At 50.1% G+C, this 23564-nt stretch overlaps 3 protein-coding genes across 3 annotated transcripts; 1 reads left to right on the top strand and 2 right to left on the bottom strand.

Annotated features, from left to right (window-relative positions):
• Window positions 1-61: 61 nt before the first annotated feature.
• Window positions 62-3220, bottom strand: zgc:153018 (Transmembrane protein 179-like). Its single transcript, XM_035743948.2, has 4 exons — window positions 2690-3220; window positions 2200-2337; window positions 1920-1998; window positions 62-1576 (listed from the first exon to the last, which is right to left on the bottom strand). Exons 1-4 carry the CDS (start codon window positions 3010-3012, stop codon window positions 1352-1354), a joined length of 765 nt encoding a protein of 254 aa, XP_035599841.1. The 5' UTR covers window positions 3013-3220; the 3' UTR covers window positions 62-1351.
• Window positions 3221-3815: 595 nt separating this feature from the next.
• On the top strand, window positions 3816-6159 carry LOC118363262 (tetratricopeptide repeat protein 9C-like). The gene is made up of 4 exons (XM_035743943.2): window positions 3816-3977; window positions 4732-5081; window positions 5217-5399; window positions 5616-6159. Exons 2-4 carry the CDS (start codon window positions 4736-4738, stop codon window positions 5756-5758), a joined length of 672 nt encoding a protein of 223 aa, XP_035599836.1. The 5' UTR covers window positions 3816-3977; window positions 4732-4735; the 3' UTR covers window positions 5759-6159.
• A 1064-nt stretch (window positions 6160-7223) lies between these two features.
• si:ch211-168f7.5 (dapper homolog 2) lies at window positions 7224-22030 on the bottom strand. The gene is made up of 4 exons (XM_052486809.1): window positions 21718-22030; window positions 11758-11986; window positions 11030-11296; window positions 7224-10665 (listed from the first exon to the last, which is right to left on the bottom strand). The coding sequence occupies exons 1-4, from the start codon at window positions 22021-22023 to the stop codon at window positions 8132-8134; spliced, it is 3336 nt and encodes a 1111-aa protein (XP_052342769.1). The 5' UTR covers window positions 22024-22030; the 3' UTR covers window positions 7224-8131.
• Window positions 22031-23564: the final 1534 nt, after the last annotated feature.

Genomic DNA, 23564 nt, shown 5'->3' with positions numbered 1-23564 from the left:
CTGCAGGCCAACTTCTAGTTCCATGCCCAGCGCAATGTCAACAAGTTATAAACATTGTAACTCCCAAAATGAAACGCTTTTTTTAATTCATAGGAAGATATTTTTTGATTTACACAAACAGGATGCTAAATAAAAACATTAACATAAATAACCAGTATAAAACATCATCAATATTGCCAGTAATACTCCAAAATGCAATAGATTATAGACAGTCTATCTCTCTTCCGGTTTATTTTTCCGCTATCTGTGTGTCACCACGACTACTGAGGTCAGAGTTCAGAGTTTAAAGGTCAAGACAAGTTGGAATACGTGTTTTTCCGAGTGTATTTTGTCTCTATCCTATACCTCCCTAAACCTTATTGGCTCAGCCTAGTTCACACATATACTTGTTCTGATACTACTATCATCAAAGCTATATATTTGTGAAAAATCTGGAGGCTTCAAATGCCTTGAAAGCAGCTGCACCTACACAAATAGCATCATACAACAACCTTCACTAGAGGAAGAGAGTGATTCTGTGACACAATAAAACATTAATGTGTCTTTCTCACACAGTGATCCTATTTGAATATAGTGTCTCTCTTTCAAAAAAATACTATATGCTTCTTGCTTCTCAATGAAAGCGCCTCAGTACAAATGTTCATTTACTCAAACAATGAATTACTTTTGCCTTGAGAGCTATTGCACACAACATGCAAATGGTACATTTGCCAATTTTGGAACTGTTGGATATAACAGACATACATATTGAACAAACACTTTTAGGTCATGTTTTGTTGAAACAGACAACCCTGTAAAATAATAACTTAGTATTTATATGTAACTAATTTGGCACAGGTCAGTCAGTCAGCTACCTTGTTATGAAGTTAGTGAGCTATGCACTGATGAATGTCACTAATATCATACTGATTGTGATCACATATTAAACCATATGTCTAAGACTCTAAGATAAGACGGTACTAGTTAAACATCTAATTAATAAATGCAATAACATTACTTCATTTATTCCTTTTTTAGTTACCGTACGTTCAATGAATCCCCTTTGGTCTGAAAAAGAATTGGTAGATGACAATTTGTGGTTGGAGGTTGAACCCTGTTAAATAAGAGGCAACAGTAAGTGGTGAATGGTGGTGATGATGAGATTTAGCAGAATAAAAACACTGGGTGTTGGTAATGACAGGTTATGAGGGATGGAACTCATATAAATTCAAATGGGTTTAAACAAAGGTTCAATCAAACTACAAACTGTAGTCCAGTCTCTTGAATCAATACATGCTCAGCTTCTTTGTTTCATATAGATTTCCACCCCTCATAATGTGTAGCTGCGTGGGGTTCCATTGGCATTAGGGGTTTAGACAAAGATGATGCTGGGTGCTGTTGATAGGGGTTGTGCGGGTGAGGGTGAGCCCCGGTCTGATCCTGATGAGCCTGAGGAGGAGGAAGAGTGACCGAGGAGATGCTCCTTCTCCCTGGGCAGGCAGGGCCCGCTGATGTGCTCGCTGTGGGAGTGGTAGAGACGCATGAAAGACAGGATGGAGTGGGTCAGCCACAATGCTGTCACACTCCACAGAGCAACCTGGAGAGAGAGAGAGAAATATTATTATCAGTTCAAGTATATATTATAAGTATTATTGAATAGAGAAACAAAAAGAGAAAGAGAGTTATTACACAATAATAATAAGAATAACACTAATAATAATAATAATAATAACAACAATGATCATAATAATAATAATAATAACAGCAACAATAATAATAACAAGAGGGTGTAAGGGGAAATAGAGAGCACAGAGGGAGAGAAAAACTGCAACTAAATCACAAATACACTGACTCACTCATGCTAATGCAAAGCAGACAATTTCTATTTTGAGCAGGGAAAGCCCACTGGCATGAGATATGGGCTATGGGGGACTACATACCTCTGCCAGAGTGAGCTCAGTGTAGAAGGAGGACGTCTCTACATCCAGGTACATGGGGACGGACTGGGATTCTGCACAGCTGCACGCAAACAGACAGAGACAAGAAACTGTCAATATTTAACAAGGCAACAGTCAAACCCCTGTAGCTTGACCCTCACACTCACTGCAATGTATGCAACACACCGGTCGATGCACAGAGATTTTCCTGACCAAATTACCTGGCCTGGAAGACCCTAAAATACGACCTGTTGATATATATGTCTCAGTATATGAACATTACCTGTAGGGTCTGGTGTTGTCGTCTGTGACAGTGTTGCACCAGGAGGCCAGCCCCAGGGAGAGGGTGACACTAGCCCCCCCAGATAGGAACAACACACACAGACTCAGGATCAGGGTCAGGAAGGCAGAGAACAAGGTGCTGGAAAATAAACATAGTAATAACATTGGTGACTGTGAACTACTGAAAACATTGTAATTTGACGTGAACTGTTATAACTATGTAATAGCAGTTACCGATGACACATATGACTAACAATGCATTGCACAATTTGATATTTCATAATGGTCATTATTATTATTATTATCAGGCTAGTTATGTCAGTTATGTTTCCATTTGTATCGTTGTTTTTAAAATATTTATATATATATATATATATATATATATATTTATTTATTTTTAACAACAAAAACAACGATATATATATAGGCCTACTTTATGTACTATTGTACTATTGATTAACTATTTCAAAGCCTATGGAAAGCCTACTCACTCGTCAAGCCGTCCGTGGAGATAGAAGATGCTTCGCCAGCCCTGCGCAGCACCATACAGCACCGTGAAAACACCGACAAAAGTTGCGAACTGGCATGCAGACGGTGGACCCCATTGCTGTATCACCAAGTGTGAAATCTCACCCTGTTCCACATAAATGTCGGTTCGATTGTCCGTCCTCCAAGAACCAGTGGTGAAAAGCGCACAACGCCCTTTGAAAGCTGAGCCGTTTAGCGCTAGCGGGACAACCACCATCAACCCGGCCAGTATTGACAGGGTGTGGGCTGCGCAGTGAGCCACCAACAGTCGCCGATCAAGCTCCATATCCTAAATCCAAAAGATCGATCAAAACGAACTAAATACGGGATATCTTCAGGCAGTACCGTCCCGTTTATTCGGTATTTTCTTGAATTATTAAACTACCATGTGTCATATTTCTGAAAGAAAACAGGATATTTAAAGAACAGCCTGCACGCAAACTAGCATTACAACACTCCCTTCCCCTTACAAATGTGCCAGTGACGCACTTGCATACGACACATACTGAGCGTTGGACACATTAACTAGATCAGATATGCAGTGAATTCTGTCAAAACGTTATCATTTTGCAAATGTATTATTTGACTCAATCAACTGAGTGGTACTTTTTAATCGTGGTACTTTTTAATCATGGTACTTTTTAATCAATCATTATCCATAATAGCGACAAATATGTTTGTTTTTTAGTTATGTAAGATGCATGGGACAGAATGTACGCCAGATTCGAAAGGGGGGTACAAAGCCGACCCCCACCTCTTGTCATTTAAAGTCGGTCAGTTGGACAACATTAATCCGATCAACCTTCCTAACAATGGACCATTTCAAAAGTCTGTCCTATAAATCATTTATAGGATTATGTCATATAAATAAGACATACTGCAGCCTAGGTCATCTACAATTTATGAATTATTTTATTTGATCCAAACAACCTTCTACAAACTTCTAGGACTCTTCATTAATTCACCAAAGACATAAACATTACACCATTTTACTTTACAGTATTGATGAACGCTCTTTCATAGATGGATGCATCACATAGTGTCCATGTTACTACAGCAGGTGGCGCTAAAAAAACAATAAAATCAGTTCCGTTGCAGTCAAAAAGGTTGGGTTACTCTCACCACAGAAGAAGAAAAAGCAGGAAGTGCCTGTCTGAACACCAATGTTGTGATTGTTTGGATGTGCTCTAGCTTGGTGGACAAGTTCAAGTATTTTATTTGTCTTTTGTGTAAAGATCAATAGACTGTAAGGTGAGTCGCTATTACAATTTTTTATAACGGTCAACATATGACCATGTCAACTGGAAGTTACTTTGCATCTTGTTCACTCACATGCGTGTCTATCGCGCAAGCTAGCATAAAAAAAACTCATTTTTTCTTGTTAGCTCGTACAGGACCTAGGTAGGACACTCCATATAACGTCTTAGTGAATACGTTGAAATGACTAGCTAGTTTTTATTTTACAATATATTGTGATTAACATCAAGGGAAGGTTTCAGATTTCAGGGCAATAGCACCTCCAGTTCTTTACTCATAAGAAATTACACGTTTTATTGGTCACATACACATATTTAGCAGATGATATTGCGGGTGTAGCGAAATACTTGTGGCCCTCGCTCCAACAGCGCAGGAACGTTAGTATCTAACAGTTCACAAAAGTACACACAAATCTCAAAGTAAACGATAGAATTAAGAAATATATAAATATTAGAACGAGCAATTTCGGAGTGGCAGTGAGTAGAATACAGTATATACATATGAATTGAGTAAAACATTATGTAAAAATTATTAAAGTGAACGATGTTCCATGTCTATGTACATAGGGCAGCAGCCTCTAAGGTGCAGGGTTGAGTAACTGGGTGGTAGCCGGCTAGTGACATTGGCTAAGTTTTGTCTTAAGATTTAGTGTTGGGTGTGTACCACCCAAGTAACACAACAATGTGTCTAGTCATCTAATATCATGTCTTCTCGTGTACTTCTGTTCCCATCTCCACTGGCCATCAAGTACCATGGCGAGTCCAGAGCCACCAGGTGGTGAGATTATGGAGCTGGGGGCCGGGGCTGCAGTGGCAAGCTGTTCAGGCTCTTCTACCAGTCCTGGCCCCTCAGGTGCCAAAGTAGACTCCCAGCTCCAAGATGCTATCCACCTAAAAATGGAGGGGAACAAATTCTACAAAGAGAAAAACCTTCGGTCTGCTATTGGACGTTACCACCGTTCGTTGCTCATTCTGCGTAGTTTAGACTCTGATGTCACTGCGGCAGTGAAGGGGTTTGGTCCTGAGGCTCCTGTACTCACCGCAGGACAGCAAGAACTACTTAGGAACACACAGGTCGACTGCTACAACAATTTAGCAGGTATTACAGGCCTCGATACCTGGCATGCAGTGAATAACCCTTTTAAAGTCATGTATAATGCTGAACACAATGAACAATCCCCCCTCTTTCTTGACTGACTTGTCTCCCTTTTCTGTCTCTTACCCCCTTTCTTAGCCTGTCTGTTGCAGAGAGAATGTGTAGACTACACGCGTGTCCATGAGTACAGCTTGCGGGTGTTGCAGTGGCGTCCGGGTGACATCAAGGCCCTGTACAGAGCAGGAGTGGCCTCTCTGCAGCTGGGAAACGCACAGAGTGCCAAGCAATACCTCACTCAGGCCAGCAAAGGACAACCCAATGGTAGCTCAGGTTTTTGACTGCTCTCCCTACCACAGCCTTTGAGTAAAACAAAACAGTTTATTGGTGTGTTGTGAGGGCGTGTTATAGGAATACTATTCTATTCCCCAACAGAATGAAGTAAATCACAATATATTGTATTATTTTTGTGTCTATATGCTATTCCCATTCTCCTAATGTTGACTGAAATTTGAATAACTTTATTTGTCACTGTAACAGACACTAATGTGAGGATGCACCTGCAGCAAGCGGAGGATAGGCTGAGCACAGAGTACCAGAAGGAGAAGGCTCTGTACCGAGGCATGTTCTCCTCCAGTCAGAGAGCAGGGGAGGGTGCCAGCGGAGGAGTCACCCAGAAATAAGTTCCCATCAGGAGGGATGTTCTGTTGTTTTGAACCTGAGGATTGAGAAGAGCACTGGAGGAGAAAGAGGAAACAAACCTAGACTGGACATCTAAGAAGAGCTACAGCATGTTAGAGGGAATCGGCCTAAGGAAGGCTGGTTGGCTAATATTGATCACATAATATATTGATCACATAATGAGTAGATATTTGCCTGATGACCAACAGGAAGCTACGTCGTTGGAGGCTCAAAAGGGTTGAAGGTCAAAGTGAGGGTACTAAAGAGACTGTTTTGTGCACTGTTCAAACTCAAAGTCCTATTATGCCTTCTGAATGTGGTTGTTTCTGGTCTAATGATCAGTCGTGTTACTTTTTGTGTACAAAATGTTTTGATTCAACTTAATAAATATTTTTTGAAATGACAGCGGTACACTGGCGTTACTACTGCTGCGGTATACTGGCGTTTCTACTGCTGCGGTACACTGGTGTTACTACTGCTGCGGTACACTGGTGTTACTACTGCTGCGGTACACTGGTGTTACTACTGCTGCGGTACACTGACGTTACTACTGCTGCGGTACACTGACGTTACTACTGCTGCGGTACACTGGCGTTACTACTGCTGTGGTATACTGGTGTTACTACTGCTGCGGTACACTGGCGTCACTGCAGCGGTACACTGGCGTTACTACTGCTGCGGTATACTGGTGTTACTACTGCTGCGGTATACTGGTGTTACTACTGCTGCGGTACACTGGCGTTACTACTGCTGCGGTATACTGGTGTTACTACTGCTGCGGTACACTGGTGTTACTACTGCTGCGGTATACTGGTGTTACTACTGCTGCGGTATACTGGTGTTACTACTGCTGCGGTACGCTGGTGTTACTACTGCTGCGGTACGCTGGTATTACTACTGCTGCGGTATACTGGTGTTACTACTGCTGCGGTATACTGGTGTTACTACAGCGGTACACTGGTGTTACTACAGCGGTACACTGGCGTTACTACAGCGTTACACTGGCGTTACTACTGCTGCGGTACACTGGCGTTACTACAGCGTTACACTGGCGTTACTACTGCTGCGGTACACTGGCGTTACTACTGCTGCGGTACACTGGCGTTACTACTGCTGCGGTACACTGGCGTTACTGCAGCGTTACACTGGCGTTACTACTGCTGCGGTACACTGGCGTTACTACAGCGGTACACTGGCGTTACTACAGCGGTACACTGGTGTTACTACAGCGGTACACTGGCGTTACTACTGCGGTATACTGGTGTTACTACTGCTGCGGTATACTGGTGTTACTACTGCTGCGGTACACTGGTGTTACTACTGCTGCGGTACACTGGTGTTACTACTGCTGCGGTACACTGGTGTTACTACTACAGCGGTACACTGGTGTTACTACTGCTGCGGTATACTGGTGTTACTACTGCTGCGGTATACTGGTGTTACTACTGCTGCGGTACACTGGTGTTACTACTGCTGCGGTATACTGGTGTTACTACTGCTGCGGTATACTGGTGTTACTACTGCTGCGGTACACTGGTGTTACTACTGCTGCGGTACACTGGTGTTACTACTGCTGCGGTATACTGGTGTTACTACTGCTGCGGTATACTGGTGTTACTACTGCTGCGGTATACTGGTGTTACTACTGCTGCGGTATACTGGTGTTACTACTGCTGCGGTATACTGGTGTTACTACTGCTGCGGTATACTGGTGTTACTACTGCTGCGGTATACTGGTGTTACTACAGCGGTATACTGGTGTTACTACAGCGGTATACTGGCGTTACTACAGCGGTATACTGGCGTTACTACAGCGGTATACTGGCGTTACTACAGCGGTATACTGGTGTTACTACAGCGGTACACTGGTGTTACTACAGCGGTACACTGGTGTTACTACTGCGAGGTGGATGGAAGTATTCAGAGTCAAATAAGTTGTATTAGTTGCCTTTTATTAATAATAATCCAAGATACACACATTTGTTTCAAATAACATTTTATTCTTAATGATTACTTTTCTGATATCCATTTCAAAATCCTGAGCACAATATTCATTTATACAACATTTTGTTTGCTGATTTTGGTCTTTATAGCCAATATGATTGTACTTCAAAGGCAACATACAGTGTGTAAACTTCTATTTGATATACACTCTGAGAGGAGAACAAGCTCAGACTACCGATAGCTGTGACCGTCCACAGAGCTGCATGCAAAGGGGACCACTCACACAGACACACAGTCACATAGTACTACTGAGAGTCAAGTTCAACAGAATCAAGTATAGAAAGGGAAAACATTGGCACCCCCTTATCAGCCAAAATACAACTGCCTGAATATTGACTAACTTAGTGGCAAAAACACTTTCTGTGATTTTCTCACTTCCTTGACGTCTTGTGTTTCAAACTGAGAGACCTCACTGAGCTAAACACCCTTCTACTCAGGTCCCTCAGCGAGCGTGAGCGTGTGAGGGGTGCCCTACTTGGAGGGGATGGAGAGAACGATGGGGAGGAGAGAGGAGGAGAGAGGGAGGGACAGCTATCATCTAGGCTCTGAGAGCTAGAGAGGTGGAAGAGGCTGGCAGTAGAGGACAAGCAATTTTCTTCTTCTGCTCTTCCTCCAAACACCAACGGACGAACCCCCTCCACACTGAGCTCCATGCCTCTGCCGATGTCCAGGGAGGAGGTCCACTGTGCCCCCCTCAGATGCTCCTTTTTTAGGGCTCGAGGATACAGCACTTCCCCCTGGGACTCACTGCGGAACAGAGCCTGTCTGGACAGCCTCAGGCTGGAGCTACGCTTGTCCCAGCCACCACCACCACCACCACCCTTCCCTTTGCGTTTTGAGGCACTGCTCTCTTTCTGTCGCCTCTCTGTCTCTTTGTTGGCCTGCAGCTTCTCCTTTTGGTCATTTTCCTTCTTTCTCCTGATCCCCTCTCTCTTCCACCTCTCCTTGTTCTCCTCCTCAGCTTCTTTCCCGCATGAATGCCCTTCGAAGTCCCTCCAGAGTTTGTCTGCCCCCTTCTTTAGCGTCTGGGCCGTGTCGTGACTGCCTTCCTCTCCCCAGTTGCTGCTGTAGCACCTCTGTTTCCTGTGGAAGCTGCTCACCGTCGATGCCCTCACCAACTCCCTGGACACATGCTTCCCCTGGTAGAGCCCCTCCCCATCCACCCTCTTCCATCCTTCTCCCTCCCCATCTACCCTCCATCTACCCCCTCCACCCCCTGCACACTGCCGTAGCGACCCCCCTCTGGGCCGGATGCCGCCCCCTTGTGGTGAGCTGCTGTCACTGATGCGAGGCAGGGAGCACTGGAATGGGTCATCCCGCCGGAACACAGAGAATGGAGTAGTGGCGAGGGGGGAGGGCTGGAGAGGGCGGGGTGGGGAGTGTACCCTGGGGTGGTCACGAGACGAGGGGGAGGAGGCAGTAGAGGAGGAGGGGTCGGATGGGGAAGGGGTTTGTTGGCAGTGGAAGGTATGTGTGTGGTGGTGGGTGACATGATGATGGGTAGATGGATGGGTTGAGGTGGACTGGTAAGGGTGATTGGGGCTACTGGAATGGGAACTGGAGGAGTTGGTGACACTGAGGGACAGATGGATCGGCCTCTGGGGGTCGAGGTCAGTCTCGTTACTGGCGTGGAGGTGGCGGACACTGGAATAGTCATGATAATGAGACTGGTGGTCATTCCGGGCTGTCTGGCGGGAGGAAGGGGAGGAGCTTTGGCCTTTAAACTCTGACCCCTGACCTTTTCTCTCGGTGTCGCTCTGGAAGCAGTCAACATCCAGCTCCACACCCTGCTCCATCAGCCCCACCACCACAGCCCGGGGCAGACCAGAGAGACGGGAGATCTCCCCCACCATCGCTGAGTCCTCGCTGAGCATACTCGGGCTGGCGTCCGGGGCATTGACGCTAGGTTGACTCATTGTCACTTTCCCTGGTGAAGAATCCAATCTACTCCAGTCCAGTGAGCGGGAGAATTGTAGACCTGACCCAGCCCCTGACCCGGTGACCTCCAAAGAGCTCCGGTGATTGAGGTTGGAGGGACAGGTTGAGATGCGTGGCCTCACCCTCAGGGCAGGGGTGGGAGTGGCGGCACTGGAGAGGGAGGAGGTGGAAGGAGAGGGGGAGGCAGTGGGGGTAGTAGCATGGTCACTCCTTAATACACCACTAGTGCTAATACCTTCCTTGGAGTTTGAGTCTAAACCCAGGTTTTTGTTCAGATTGGGGCTGAGGTTGAGACTGAGGTTGAGATGGAGGTTGATTTTGAGATCTTCTCCTGTCGCTGAGGGCAGGTGGCCCAGGTTAATGGAGTTCCTACTGGCCTTCTTACTGATACTGCTGAGGCTGACCCGTGCAGAGTTTCCCAGAAAAGACTTGCAGGGCGTCACACTGCCCCCTGTCAGGTTGGAGGGGGTACTGCGGTTCTCAAAGGCCGACAGCGACTGAGTGGAGCCGTGGCCAGGGGTTCTGGGGCCCCTGTGGGAGCCTTGCCTGGGGATGGAGGTAAGGGTGGTGTCAGGGGGGGCAATCCGGCTTCGGTACTGGCGAGCCAGCCTGGTGATGTACTGCTCCAGCTGGGTGAAGGTGGAGGGCTGAGGAGGCTGGGGGGGCCGGAAGAGGGGAGTGGACTGAGATTCTTCAGCCTGGGTAGAGGAGTCTGGACTCGGCGAGAGGCGAGAGGAGGGAGAGGGGTCCTGACTGTAGGTGAAGAGGGGGCTCTGGAGGGCCACGGCATGGAGGGGGCTGGGGTACGGGTACACCTCCTTGGTCCTCCGGGACACCAGGTCAGAACAGAACCTGGGGTCGAGTTGGGGTCGGAGGTCAGGCAGCGGGAGGAGGGAGCCGGCATGGGGGTCGCCCAGGCTGGCGCACAGGTCAGAGAGGAAGAAAAGGCTGTTCATTTCCAGGTCAACTGGGATCAAAGGACGAGAGACAAAGTTGATGAATGTCAGTCAGCTTATGAAGAAGCAAACGCATTTATCTAGGACTATGGTCCCAGGACTCCCTGGAAAGCAGTGACATTTATCTAGGACTATGTTTCCAGGACTCTCTGGAAAACAGTGACATTTATCTCGGACTATGTTCACAGGACTCTGGAAAACAGTAACATTTATCTAGGACCATGGTCCCAGGACTCCCTGTAAAACAGTAACATTTATCTAGGACCATGGTCCCAGGACTCCCTGTAAAACAGTGACAATTATGTCTGAATGGCCTATACTGGTTAAATACAGATGAACTGTACTGAAGAGTGAGTGCATTTATATTTATCTGACCCGTAGACACTGGTCTCCTATCAGTGATCTCTGTGGTCTCCTCAATGCTCTGAGTTCTTGGCTTCTGCGTGGCCTCCGGCCACTGTCTGTCTCTGTGGTCTGCAGAGAGAGCCCGCTGCTCCCACAGCCTGAATGCTCCCCCTGAGGGTGGTCCTGGTCCAGCCCGGACTAGCCCACCTTTCACTGGACCCCCCTGGGCCAGGGATGCCTCACTGGACACAGAGTAGCAGGAGTCTGATAGGGAGCTGCCACTGACTGAATAAAAACCTACAGAAGGATGGAGGGTGGGAGAAATAAAGAGGGAGGAAGAGAGATGGGGAGCAGAAAAGGGAGAGAGAGTGTAGGCTCAGAGAGAGAGTGAGAAGGTGGTCACCAGAAAGAGTGATTAAGTGGTGTTAAGAAGATAACAACAAGAGAGGGGTAAATAAAGGACCAGGGAGAGGAGAGGGTTAATATTTAATATGGCTTTTCAACATGGTGTCTCACAAAGTAAACAAAACTGTGTTATTGGCCAAAGCCAGGCCCAGGTTACAGAATGGGCATGCAGGGCTGGAGGTCAGGGCCCTTTCAGATAACATATGAACACATCACAAGCCCCCTCGAGCTACTGTAGGTGCCCCGGGGCCCCAGAATTGGTAGTCCGGCCCTGGCCAAAGCCCTATGGGTGTCACAGACCACCCCCAAATTACGCCCCCATAGTACGATCACACAACCACACAGCCCATTACCTGAGCTGGGCCTGGAGTAATAGTCCAGCTGGACTGCACCATCAAGGTCTGGGGGTAAGAGCAGTTCAGATGGAGCATCCCAAGAGAGGGTGGAGCAGCATGAGTTATCCCCACCATTCCCATCAACTCTGGAACGAACCGGCCCATCTCCTTCAGAGTTCCCCCCACTGTCCTTGTCCAACGTGCTGGTATGACATGGTAACACTGTTTCTGAAGGAGAAGAGAGAACCTGAAAGACAGAAAACAGGGGTATTCAAGTCACAACTTGTCTTTAAAGAGATGATAATTAGAGAGTGGTGTAGAATGGATCTATAATGTTCTTATTTACTAAACACTGATGTCATCAGCCTTACTGGAAGTTCTAGAACACTCGTGAACATGATGTGTTCTTTCTCCTCAAAAGCCAATACATGACTTTCTTCTTACTTAGATGAATGCGATGACCCCTGACCCCTGCGGTGATACCCAATATTAGCCGGATAGGGTTATGGGGTGGAGGGGACAACAGGGGGCATTGTTCACAGTCAGGCCTGATCAATCCTCCGTTACTACGGAGATAAACAGGAGACAAAACAGGTGACTCATACTGCCTAACTGAGAGGGGAAGAGAGGTATGTGTCCCAAATGGTACCCTATTCCCTATGGGGCCCATAGGGCAATTGTCAAAAGTAGTGAATAGGGTGCCATTTAGGATGCACACACCCTCAGAGGGGGAGCGAGGGGGACTTTAAGGAATAATAGGGAAGACAGTTGACTTAACAAAGAGCATTGGGGGCAGGAGGAGAGGGGATAAGGGTGGATGACTGGGGGTGGGGTCAGGAGGAGAGGGGGGATAAGGGAGGATGACTGGGGGTGGGGTCAGGAGGAGAGGGGGATAAGGGAGGATGACTGGGGGTGGGGTCAGGAGGAGAGGGGGATAAGGGAGGATGACTGGGGGTGGGGTCAGGAGGAGAGGGGGATAAGGGAGGATGACTGGGGGGTGGGGTCAGAAGGAGAGGGGGATAAGGGAGGATGACTGGGGGTGGGGCAGGATGAGAGGGGATAAGGGAGGATGACTGGGGGTGGGGTCAGGAGGAGAGGGGGATAAGGGAGGATGACTGGGGGTGGGGTCAGAAGGAGAGGGGGATAAGGGAGGATGACTGGGGGTGGGGGCAGGATGAGAGGGGGATAAGGGAGGATGACTGGGGGTGGGGTCAGGAGGAGAGGGGGTAAGGGAGGATGACTGGGGGTGGGGTCAGGAGGAGAGGGGATAAGGGAGGATGACTGAGGGGTGGGGTCAGGAGGAGAGGGGGATAAGGGAGGATGACTGGGGGTGGGGTCAGGAGGAGAGGGGGATAAGGGAGGATGACTGGGGGTGGGGTCAGGAGGAGAGGGGATAAGGGAGGATGACTGGGGGTGGGGTCAGGAGGAGAGGGGGGATAAGGGAGGATGACTGGGGGTGGGGTCAGAAGGAGAGGGGGATAAGGGAGGATGACTGGGGGGTGGGGTCAGGAGGAGAGGGGATAAGGGAAGATGACAGGGGGTGGGGTCAGGAGGAGAGGGGGATAAGGGAGAATGACAGGGGGTGGGGGCAGGAGGAGAGGGGATTAGGGAGAATGACAGGGGTGGGGGCAGGAGGAGCGGGGATTAGGGAGAATGACATGGGGTGGGGGCAGGAGGAGAGGGGATAAGGGAGAATGACAGGGGTGGGGGCAGGAGGAGAGGGGATAAGGGAGAATGACAGGGGGTGGGGGCAGGAGGAGAGGGGGATAAGGGAGAATGACAGGGGTGGGGGCAGGAGGAGAGGGGGATAAGGGAGAATGACAGGGGTGGGGGCAGGAGGAGAGGGGGATAAGGGAGAATGACAGGGGGTGGGGGCAGGAGGAGAGGGGGATAAGGGAGGATGACTGGGGGTGGGGTCAGGAGGAGAGGGGGATAAGGGAGGATGACTGGGGGTGGGGTCAGAAGGAGAGGGGGATAAGGGAGGATGACTGGGGGTGGGGGCAGGATGAGAGGGGGATAAGGGAGGATGACTGGGGGTGGGGTCAGGAGGAGAGGGGGATAAGGGAGGATGACTGGGGGTGGGGTCAGGAGGAGAGGGGATAAGGGAGGATGACTGGGGGTGGGGTCAGGAGGAGAGGGGGATAAGGGAGGATGACTGGGGGGTGGGGTCAGGAGGAGAGGGGGATAAGGGAGGATGACTGGGGGGTGGGGTCAGGAGGAGAGGGGGATAAGGGAGGATGACTGGGGGTGGGGTCAGGAGGAGAGGGGGATAAGGGAGGATGACTGGGGGTGGGGTCAGGAGGAGAGGGGGATAAGGGAGGATGACTGGGGGTGGGGTCAGAAGGAGAGGGGGATAAGGGAGGATGACTGGGGGTGGGGTCAGGAGGAGAGGGGATAAGGGAAGATGACAGGGGGTGGGGTCAGGAGGAGAGGGGGATAAGGGAGAATGACAGGGGGTGGGGGCAGGAGGAGAGGGGGATTAGGGAGAATGACAGGGGGTGGGGTCAGGAGGAGAGGGGATAAGGGAGGATGACTGGGGGTGGGGTCAGAAGGAGAGGGGATAAGGGAGGATGACTGGGGGTGGGGGGCAGGATGAGAGGGGGATAAGGGAGGATGACTGGGGGTGGGGTCAGGAGGAGAGGGGGTAAGGGAGGATGACTGGGGGTGGGGTCAGGAGGAGAGGGGGATAAGGGAGGATGACTGAGGGGTGGGGTCAGGAGGAGAGGGGGATAAGGGAGAATGACAGGGGTGGGGGCAGGAGGAGAGGGGGATTAGGGAGAATGACAGGGGGTGGGGGCAGGAGGAGCGGGGGATTAGGAGAATGACATGGGGTGGGGGCAGGAGGAGAGGGGGATAAGGGAGAATGACAGGGGGTGGGGGCAGGAGGAGAGGGGGATAAGGGAGAATGACAGGGGTGGGGGCAGGAGGAGAGGGGGATAAGGGAGAATGACAGGGGTGGGGGCAGGAGGAGAGGGGATAAGGGAGAATGACAGGGGGTGGGGGCAGGAGGAGGGGGGATAAGGGAGAATGACAGGGGGTGGGGGCAGGAGGAGAGGGGGATAAGGGAGGATGACTGGGGGTGGGGTCAGGAGGAGAGGGGGATAAGGGAGGATGACTGGGGGTGGGGTCAGAAGGAGAGGGGGATAAGGGAGGATGACTGGGGGTGGGGGCAGGATGAGAGGGGGATAAGGGAGGATGACTGGGGGTGGGGTCAGGAGGAGGGGGGATAAGGGAGGATGACTGGGGGGTGGGGTCAGGAGGAGAGGGGATAAGGGAGGATGACTGGGGGGTGGGGTCAGGAGGAGAGGGGGATAAGGGAGGATGACTGGGGTGGGGTCAGGAGGAGAGGGGGATAAGGGAGGATGACTGGGGGTGGGGTCAGGAGGAGAGGGGGATAAGGGAGGATGACTGGGGGTGGGGTCAGGAGGAGAGGGGGATAAGGGAGGATGACTGGGGGTGGGGTCAGAAGGAGAGGGGGATAAGGGAGGATGACTGGGGGTGGGGTCAGGAGGAGAGGGGATAAGGGAAGATGACAGGGGTGGGGTCAGGAGGAGAGGGGATAAGGGAGAATGACAGGGGTGGGGGCAGGAGGAGAGGGGGATTAGGGAGAATGACAGGGGTGGGGTCAGGAGGAGAGGGGGATAAGGGAGGATGACTGGGGGTGGGGTCAGAAGGAGAGGGGGATAAGGGAGGATGACTGGGGGTGGGGGCAGGATGAGAGGGGATAAGGGAGGATGACTGGGGGTGGGGTCAGGAGGAGAGGGGGTAAGGGAGGATGACTGGGGGTGGGGTCAGGAGGAGAGGGGATAAGGGAGGATGACTGAGGGGTGGGGTCAGGAGGAGAGGGGGATAAGGGAGGATGACTGGGGGTGGGGTCAGGAGGAGAGGGGGATAAGGGAGGATGACTGGGGGGTGGGGTCAGGAGGAGAGGGGATAAGGGAGGATGACTGGGGGTGGGGTCAGGAGGAGAGGGGATAAGGGAGGATGACTGGGGGTGGGGTCAGAAGGAGAGGGGGATAAGGGAGGATGACTGGGGGTGGGGTCAGGAGGAGAGGGGATAAGGGAAGATGACAGGGGGTGGGGTCAGGAGGAGAGGGGATAAGGGAGAATGACAGGGGTGGGGGCAGGAGGAGAGGGGGATTAGGGAGAATGACAGGGGTGGGGGCAGGAGGAGCGGGGATTAGGGAGAATGACATGGGGTGGGGGCAGGAGGAGAGGGGGATAAGGGAGAATGACAGGGGTAGGGGCAGGAGGAGAGGGGGATAAGGGAGAATGACAGGGGGTGGGGGCAGGAGGAGAGGGGATAAGGGAGAATGACAGGGGGTGGGGGCAGGAGGAGAGGGGATAAGGGAGAATGACAGGGGGTGGGGGCAGGAGGAGAGGGGGATAAGGGAGAATGACAGGGGTGGGGGCAGGAGGAGAGGGGATAAGGGAGGATGACTGGGGGTGGGGTCAGGAGGAGAGGGGGATAAGGGAGGATGACTGGGGGGTGGGGTCAGAAGGAGAGGGGATAAGGGAGGATGACTGGGGGTGGGGGCAGGATGAGAGGGGGATAAGGGAGGATGACTGGGGGTGGGGTCAGGAGGAGAGGGGGATAAGGGAGGATGACTGGGGGTGGGGTCAGGAGGAGAGGGGGATAAGGGAGGATGACTGGGGGTGGGGTCAGGAGGAGAGGGGGATAAGGGAGGATGACTGGGGGTGGGGTCAGGAGGAGAGGGGGATAAGGGAGGATGACTGGGGGTGGGGTCAGGAGGAGAGGGGGATAAGGGAGGATGACTGGGGGTGGGGTCAGGAGGAGAGGGGGATAAGGGAGGATGACTGGGGGTGGGGTCAGGAGGAGAGGGGGATAAGGGAGGATGACTGGGGGTGGGGTCAGGAGGAGAGGGGGATAAGGGAGGATGACTGGGGGTGGGGTCAGAAGGAGAGGGGGATAAGGGAGGATGACTGGGGGTGGGGTCAGGAGGAGAGGGATAAGGGAAGATGACAGGGGTGGGGGTCAGGAGGAGAGGGGGATAAGGGAGAATGACAGGGGGTGGGGGCAGGAGGAGAGGGGGATTAGGGAGAATGACAGGGGGTGGGGGCAGGAGGAGCGGGGGATTAGGGAGAATGACAGGGGGTGGGGGCAGGAGGAGAGGGGGATAAGGGAGAATGACAGGGGTGGGGGCAGGAGGAGAGGGGGATAAGGGAGAATGACAGGGGTGGGGGGCAGGAGGAGAGGGGGATAAGGGAGAATGACAGGGGTGGGGGCAGGAGGAGAGGGGGATAAGGGAGAATGACAGGGGTGGGGGCAGGAGGAGAGGGGGATAAGGGAGAATGACAGGGGGTGGGGGCAGGAGGAGAGGGGATAAGGGAGAATGACAGGGGGTGGGGGCAGGAGGAGGGGGATAAGGGAGAATGACAGGGGGTTGGGGCAGGAGGAGAGGGGGATAAGGGAGAATGACAGGGGGTGGGGGCAGGAGGAGAGGGATAAGGGGAATGACAGGGGGTGGGGGCAGGAGGAGAGGGGGATAAGGGAGAATGACAGGGGGTGGGGGCAGGAGGAGAGGGGATAAGGGAGAATGACAGGGGGTGGGGGCAGGAGGAGAGGGGGATAAGGGAGAATGACAGGGGGTGGGGGCAGGAGGAGAGGGGGATAAGGGAGAATGACAGGGGGTGGGGGCAGGAGGAGAGGGGGATAAGGGAGAATGACAGGGGGTGGGGGCAGGAGGAGAGGGGGATAAGGGAGAATGACAGGGGTGGGGGCAGGAGGAGAGGGGGATAAGGGAGAATGACAGGGGTGGGGGCAGGAGGAGAGGGGGATAAGGGAGAATGACAGGGGTGGGGGCAGGAGGAGAGGGGGATAAGGGAGAATGACAGGGGGTGGGGGCAGGAGGAGAGGGGGATAAGGGAGAATGACAGGGGGTGGGGGCAGGAGGAGAGGGGGATAAGGGAGAATGACAGGGGTGGGGGCAGGAGGAGAGGGGGATAAGGGAGAATGACAGGGGTGGGGGCAGGAGGAGAGGGGATAAGGGAGAATGACAGGGGTGGGGGCAGGAGGAGAGGGGGATAAGGGAGAATGACAGGGGGTGGGGGCAGGAGGAGAGGGGATAAGGGAGAATGACAGGGGGTGGGGGCAGGAGGAGAGGGGGATAAGGGAGAATGACAGGGGTGGGGCAGGAGGAGAGGGGATAAGGGAGAATGACAGGGGGTGGGGGCAGGAGGAGAGGGGGATAAGGGAGAATGACAGGGGGTTGGGGCAGGGAAAAAACTTTGATCCTGCTTATCTCTTCTTCTTCAGCTTACAAGCTTTGCTTCGTTTTCTCTCTCTGTCTCCTCTCTCTCTGTCTCCTTCTCTCTCTCTCTGTCTCCTCTCTCTCCTTCTCTCTCTCTGTCTCATTCTCTCTCTCTCTGTCTCCTCTCTCTCTGTCTCATTCTCTCTCTCTCTGTCTCCTCTCTCTCTGTCTCCTCTCTCTCTCTCTGTCTCCTCTCTCTTCTGCTACTTTTAGTTAGAAAAGTCCTTCTCTAAGGGGAAGTGAGTGGGTGCTTGAGAGTGGGGGAGCTAAGGGTGAGCGAAAAGAGGAGAGTGAAAGAGTGAGTGAGTCAGGGAGAGAACCAGTGTGATGAATACCCCGCTCAACCCCCATAATATCTTAAAACTACCCCCTCCTCACCATAGCTACAGCTGCTCTCAATTCAATTGAAAGGGCTTTATTGTTATGGGAAACACATGTTTACATTGCCAAAGCAAGTGTAATCGATAATATTACAAAAGTGAAATAAACAGTAAAAAATAAACAGTTAACATTACACTCAAAAAAGTTCTATAGGAAATGAGACATTTCAAATGTCATATTATGTCTATTTACAATCTTGTAACGATGTGCAAATGCTCCGGTTCCTGCTCACTCTCCACCCACACAACAGACCTAGCAGAAGAACATTCAACGCATCCAGAGCCTGCCTGCCTGCCTGCCTGCCTGCCTGCCTGCCTGCCTGCCTGCCTGCCTGCCACACTCTAAAACACAAATAGCAAATGCCCTAAGATTTGCTCGCACACTAGCATGCACACAAACAAACACATAGAAAGCGAGCTCATACACACAGTTGCGCAAGTGTGCACGCATACACACACACTGATAACCGTCAGGGCCATGTACAAACACACGTACACCCCCACTCTTCCATGGGCATGAAGTTACCACAGTGTAAAGTTACAGTATGAGATGAGGAAGAGAGAGAGAGGCAGGTGTGGGGTGGGGGCCCCTCAGTTCTAACACTACTGTAATAGGATGTCCTTCTATGTGAGACAGAGACTCAGTCATTTTCCCTAAAGGTACAACATGTCCACACAATGCAAAGACACATGACAGAAAATACTCCATTAAGAATGACAGACCACATAATGTGAACGTATAACATACTTTTGTGACGTACTTTCATGAAGCATCTATGTAGAACTTACGAACACTTTATGAATACTCTATAAAGCCTTTATAAGTTATTTTCAAAATGGGAAGCATCTTTTTTGAGACGTTGGGAAAGATAGGCTACATTATTAACAGCACTTGCAGGCAGATATTGGTTATACACCTGCATACTATGCATTATTAATGAATTCTGTTGACTGTAACTGAAGAAGCAGAGGAGCCTGACGTTTCAATCCAAGATAATGCCCTCTGACGTCATGTTTCTCTGTGTGGGCTGGAGGTTAATATAGGGCCAGCAATACATGTCATGGTGCAAATGTACATAGAAGAATGCTGGTGAGGGTGATCACAGTGTGGGCTTTGGCAGCAAATCAAGTGTTGATGGGGTGCAACGGTACTGTACTACTGTTACCCCACTGTGATAGTTCAAATAGCCACAGAGAGAGAGAGAGACAGAGGGAGAAAGAGAGTGACTAACTGCAGTCTGTATATCCAGTCACATTTCCCCTCTATCCTCTTCCCTCTCTGCTCCCCCTCTCCTCTTCTCTCTCTCCTCTCCTCTTCCCTCTATCCTCTCCTCTTCCCACTCTCCTCTACCCTCTCCTCTTCCCTCCTCCTCTCCTCTTCCCTCTCCTCTCTCCTCTCTCCTCTCTCCTCTCCCCTCTCCTCTACCCTCTCCTCTTCCCTCTCTCCTCTCCTCTTCCCTCTCTCCTCTCCCCTCTTCTCTTCCCTCTCCTCTCCCCTCTCCTCTTCCCTCTCTCCTCTCCCCTCTTCTCTTCCCTCTCCTCTCCCCTCTCCTCTTCCCTCTCTCCTCTCCCCTCTCCTCTTCCCTCTCTCCTCTCCCCTCTCCTCTCCCCTTTCCTCTTCCCTCTCTCCTCTCCCCTCTCCTCTACCCTCTACCCTCTCCTCTTCCCTCTCCTCTCCCCTCTTCTCTTCCCTCTCCTCTACCCTCTTCTCTTCCCTCTCCTCTCCCCTCTCCTCTACCCTCTCTCCTCCCCCCTTTCCTCTTCCCTCTCTCCTCTCCCCTCTCCTCTACCCTCTCCTCTTCCCTCTCCCCTCTCCCCTCTTCTCTTCCCTCTCCTCTCCCCTCTCCTCTACCCTCTTCTCTCCCCTCTCCTCTCCCCTCTCTCCTCTCCCCTTTCCTCTTCCCTCTCTCCTCTCCCCTCTCCTCTACTCTCTCCTCTCCCCTCTTCTCTTTCCTCTCCTCTCCCCTCTCCTCTTCCCTCTCTCCTCTTCCCTCTCTCCTCTCCCCTCTCCTCTCCCCTTTCCTCTTCCCTCTCTCCTCTTCCCTCTCTCCTCTCTCCTTTTCCCTCTCTCCTCTCTCCTCTCTTCTCTCCCCAGTGGGCAGAATTGGAGAAGTGATAACGTGTCATGTTGAAAATAACAACAGCAGAAGTAACTTGTCTCTTCATTTGTTGTTTAATATGCAAATCAGGTCTGCGTTGGCGGATGGAAAGGCAGCTACAGCGCTAGTCTCTATGGTGTGGGTGATGACTAATACCATTTAACATAGCTTAGGATGGATGCTGCTGAAAGCCACAGGGAACCAAGAGAATAAATCGATGCAGGGTTTCTGAGAATGAAAAGGCAGTAAGTAGAATGCTGTGCTGATTCATTCCCTCGGGATATGATGACCATGCTCTATTTGATCAATAAAAGGGAATGTCTTGAGTTGTCCCTTTTACTGGAGCTAAGTGACTGTTCACCAAACACTGTAACATCAAAGCAGCATGGTAGCCTAACCTACATGAGGTCAGGGGGTTCACAGACTATCAGGTTCAACTTCAGACTTCAAACTCAGGCTATGTGTAGGGCTATATGTAGGGCTATGTGTAGGGCTATGTGTAGGGCTATATGTAGGGCTATGTGTAGGGCTATGTGTAGGGCTATGTGTAGGGCTATGTGACCTTCTGCATTCTATTCTTAGTATTGTACCAACTATGCAAGTGAATAACAATAACTTTATTCAATAGGTCTACAATTTACACTTGCACCAAGTTGTTTTACTATGGGGCTTTTCCCAATCAAATAATCTTATCTCCCACAAAAACATCTACCTATTCCCATACTACAATAGCCCACTTACAAGACGTTTGTTCTATACAGAATATAGAACTCTGTAGAAATCTACAGAATGACCTGACCTAGGAGTAGAATTGTGTCTATGGGGTGTGTACCACAGTGTACATTCTTTACACAGATACATTTCTATGAGATGTCCTTGGGGGAAACTGGCATGTGAAATAGATGTGGGCATTGACACTCATCATATTAGATCCAGAAGGGGACAGAACCATAACACCCGTTGTCTTCTTAACCTTGACTGATACAAGACGGAATTAGAAGCAGTAGAGGCGGATGGATTGCTGTCAATTCTATTAGAATGATTTACACCTTTGTGTAATCAATGTAGGTCCGTGCTTATGACTCCATCGCTCAATCAGTGGAGAAGCGCAGCGCAGCAGTCTGTTTGATGGAACGGGATGGGAATGCCTTACTTGCAGATCAGCATGCATTCATATTTAATAACAACCAATCTTGTCAAGAGATCTGGGTCTACACACACACTGACCTGTTGCCTGCGGGATGTCGCAGAGCCATCCGAGGCTGCGCTCTCGAGGTTTTCCTCCTGTTTATCAGTGATGACAGTCACCGTTGTATCGGTGCTGCTGGTGTCTTTGAGGTCTAGTTCCGCATCGATCATGTCTAGATGCTGTCCCCGGAGCAGGTCCAGCTCTAGGATTCCGGCCAGGGTCGCTTTCAGCCGCTCGCCAATCCGAACCCGCTCAGTGCCCGACCAGAGCGAATTCACACAGCTGCGGCGGCCAGCCATTGTGGCGGATGAATCGGCGGTGCTTGAAGAGCTTGGTGAGCTCATGAGCTTGGTCTCAATCACAATGGGCTATGTGGTCCAGCACAAGTCAGTGCAACATATGTTCTGACAATCAACAATAGCAACATTGTATCCTCCCGCCCAGCTCAACCAATGATTTGTTAACTATATCTCACCCATAAGACTATAGGCTACATTGAAGCATGCTGACTAAAGATTCACATGTATAACAAACACTAAGGAGATTATCAAATCATATTCCATCTTAATCCTCTATTGGTTTCATATTATGATCACCCAACTGTAACCGACCAACAGGAAAGATGTCAGAAACCTGGTAGTGTGGTGCTGGGACAACAACCTCTCCCCCAATGTCAGCAAGACCAAGGACCTGATTGGGGACTTCAAGAAACAGGGGCTGCAGTGGAGAGGGTCAAGAGTTTCAAGTTCCTCAGTGTCCACATCACTGAGAACTTAACATGTCCCTCTCACACCAGCACAGTCATGAAGAAAGCATGGTAGTGCCTCTTCTCTCTCAGAAGGCTGATACGATTTGGCATGGCCCCTCAGATCCTTAGGAACTTTTACAGCTGCACCATCGAGAGCATCCTGACTGGTTGTATCACCGTCTGGTATGGCAGCTGCACCTGTAAGGTGACCTGTAAGGCCCTACAGAGGGTGGTTTGGGCGGCCCAGAGCGTCACTGGAAGTGAGCTCCCAGCCATCCAGGACCTTCATGCCAGACGGTGTCTGAGAAAGGCCTGTTCTCCATGCTGTTGCCATAAGATTGTTAAAAGACTAACAACTACTGCCCCCCGCGCTTCTGCTAAAATGATTATTGATTGAATTTATTATTACCACTACGCTTCTGCTAAAATGATTATTGATTAGATTTATGATTACCACTACACTGCTGTTTATTGATTATTGATTCGATTTATGATTACCACTACACTGTTGTTTATTGATTATTGATTAGATTTATGATTACCACTACACTGCTGTTTATTGATTATTGATTCGATTTATGATTACCACTACACTGTTGTTTATTGATTATTGATTAGATTTATGATTACCACTACACTGTTGTTTATTGATTATTGATTAGATTTATGATTACCACTACACTGTTGTTTATTGATTATTGATTCGATTTATGATTACCACTACACTGCTGTTTATTGATTATTGATTAGATTTAAGATTACCACTACACTGTTGTTTATTGATTATTGATTAGATTTATGATTACCACTACACTGCTGTTTATTGATTATTGATTAGATTTATGATTACCACTACACTGCTGTTTATTGATTATTGATTAGATTTATGATTACCACTACACTGCTGTTTATTGATTATTGATTGCCATTACTTTTAGTATCTTTCTATTTCATCTTGCTACTGGTTACTATTACTTCAGTTTACATGTACACTATAAATTACCACTAGTATATTACCACAGTATATTACCACTAGATAATTACCACTAGTATATTACAGCTAGTATATTACAACTAGTATATTGTCACTAGTATAGTACCACTAGTATATTACCACAGTATATTACCACTAGATAA

This window comes from Oncorhynchus keta, chromosome 30, assembly GCF_023373465.1.
Source record: "Oncorhynchus keta strain PuntledgeMale-10-30-2019 chromosome 30, Oket_V2, whole genome shotgun sequence".
Taxonomy (NCBI): Eukaryota; Metazoa; Chordata; class Actinopteri; order Salmoniformes; family Salmonidae; genus Oncorhynchus; species Oncorhynchus keta.
This window is presented reverse-complemented; position numbering and strand designations above follow the sequence as displayed.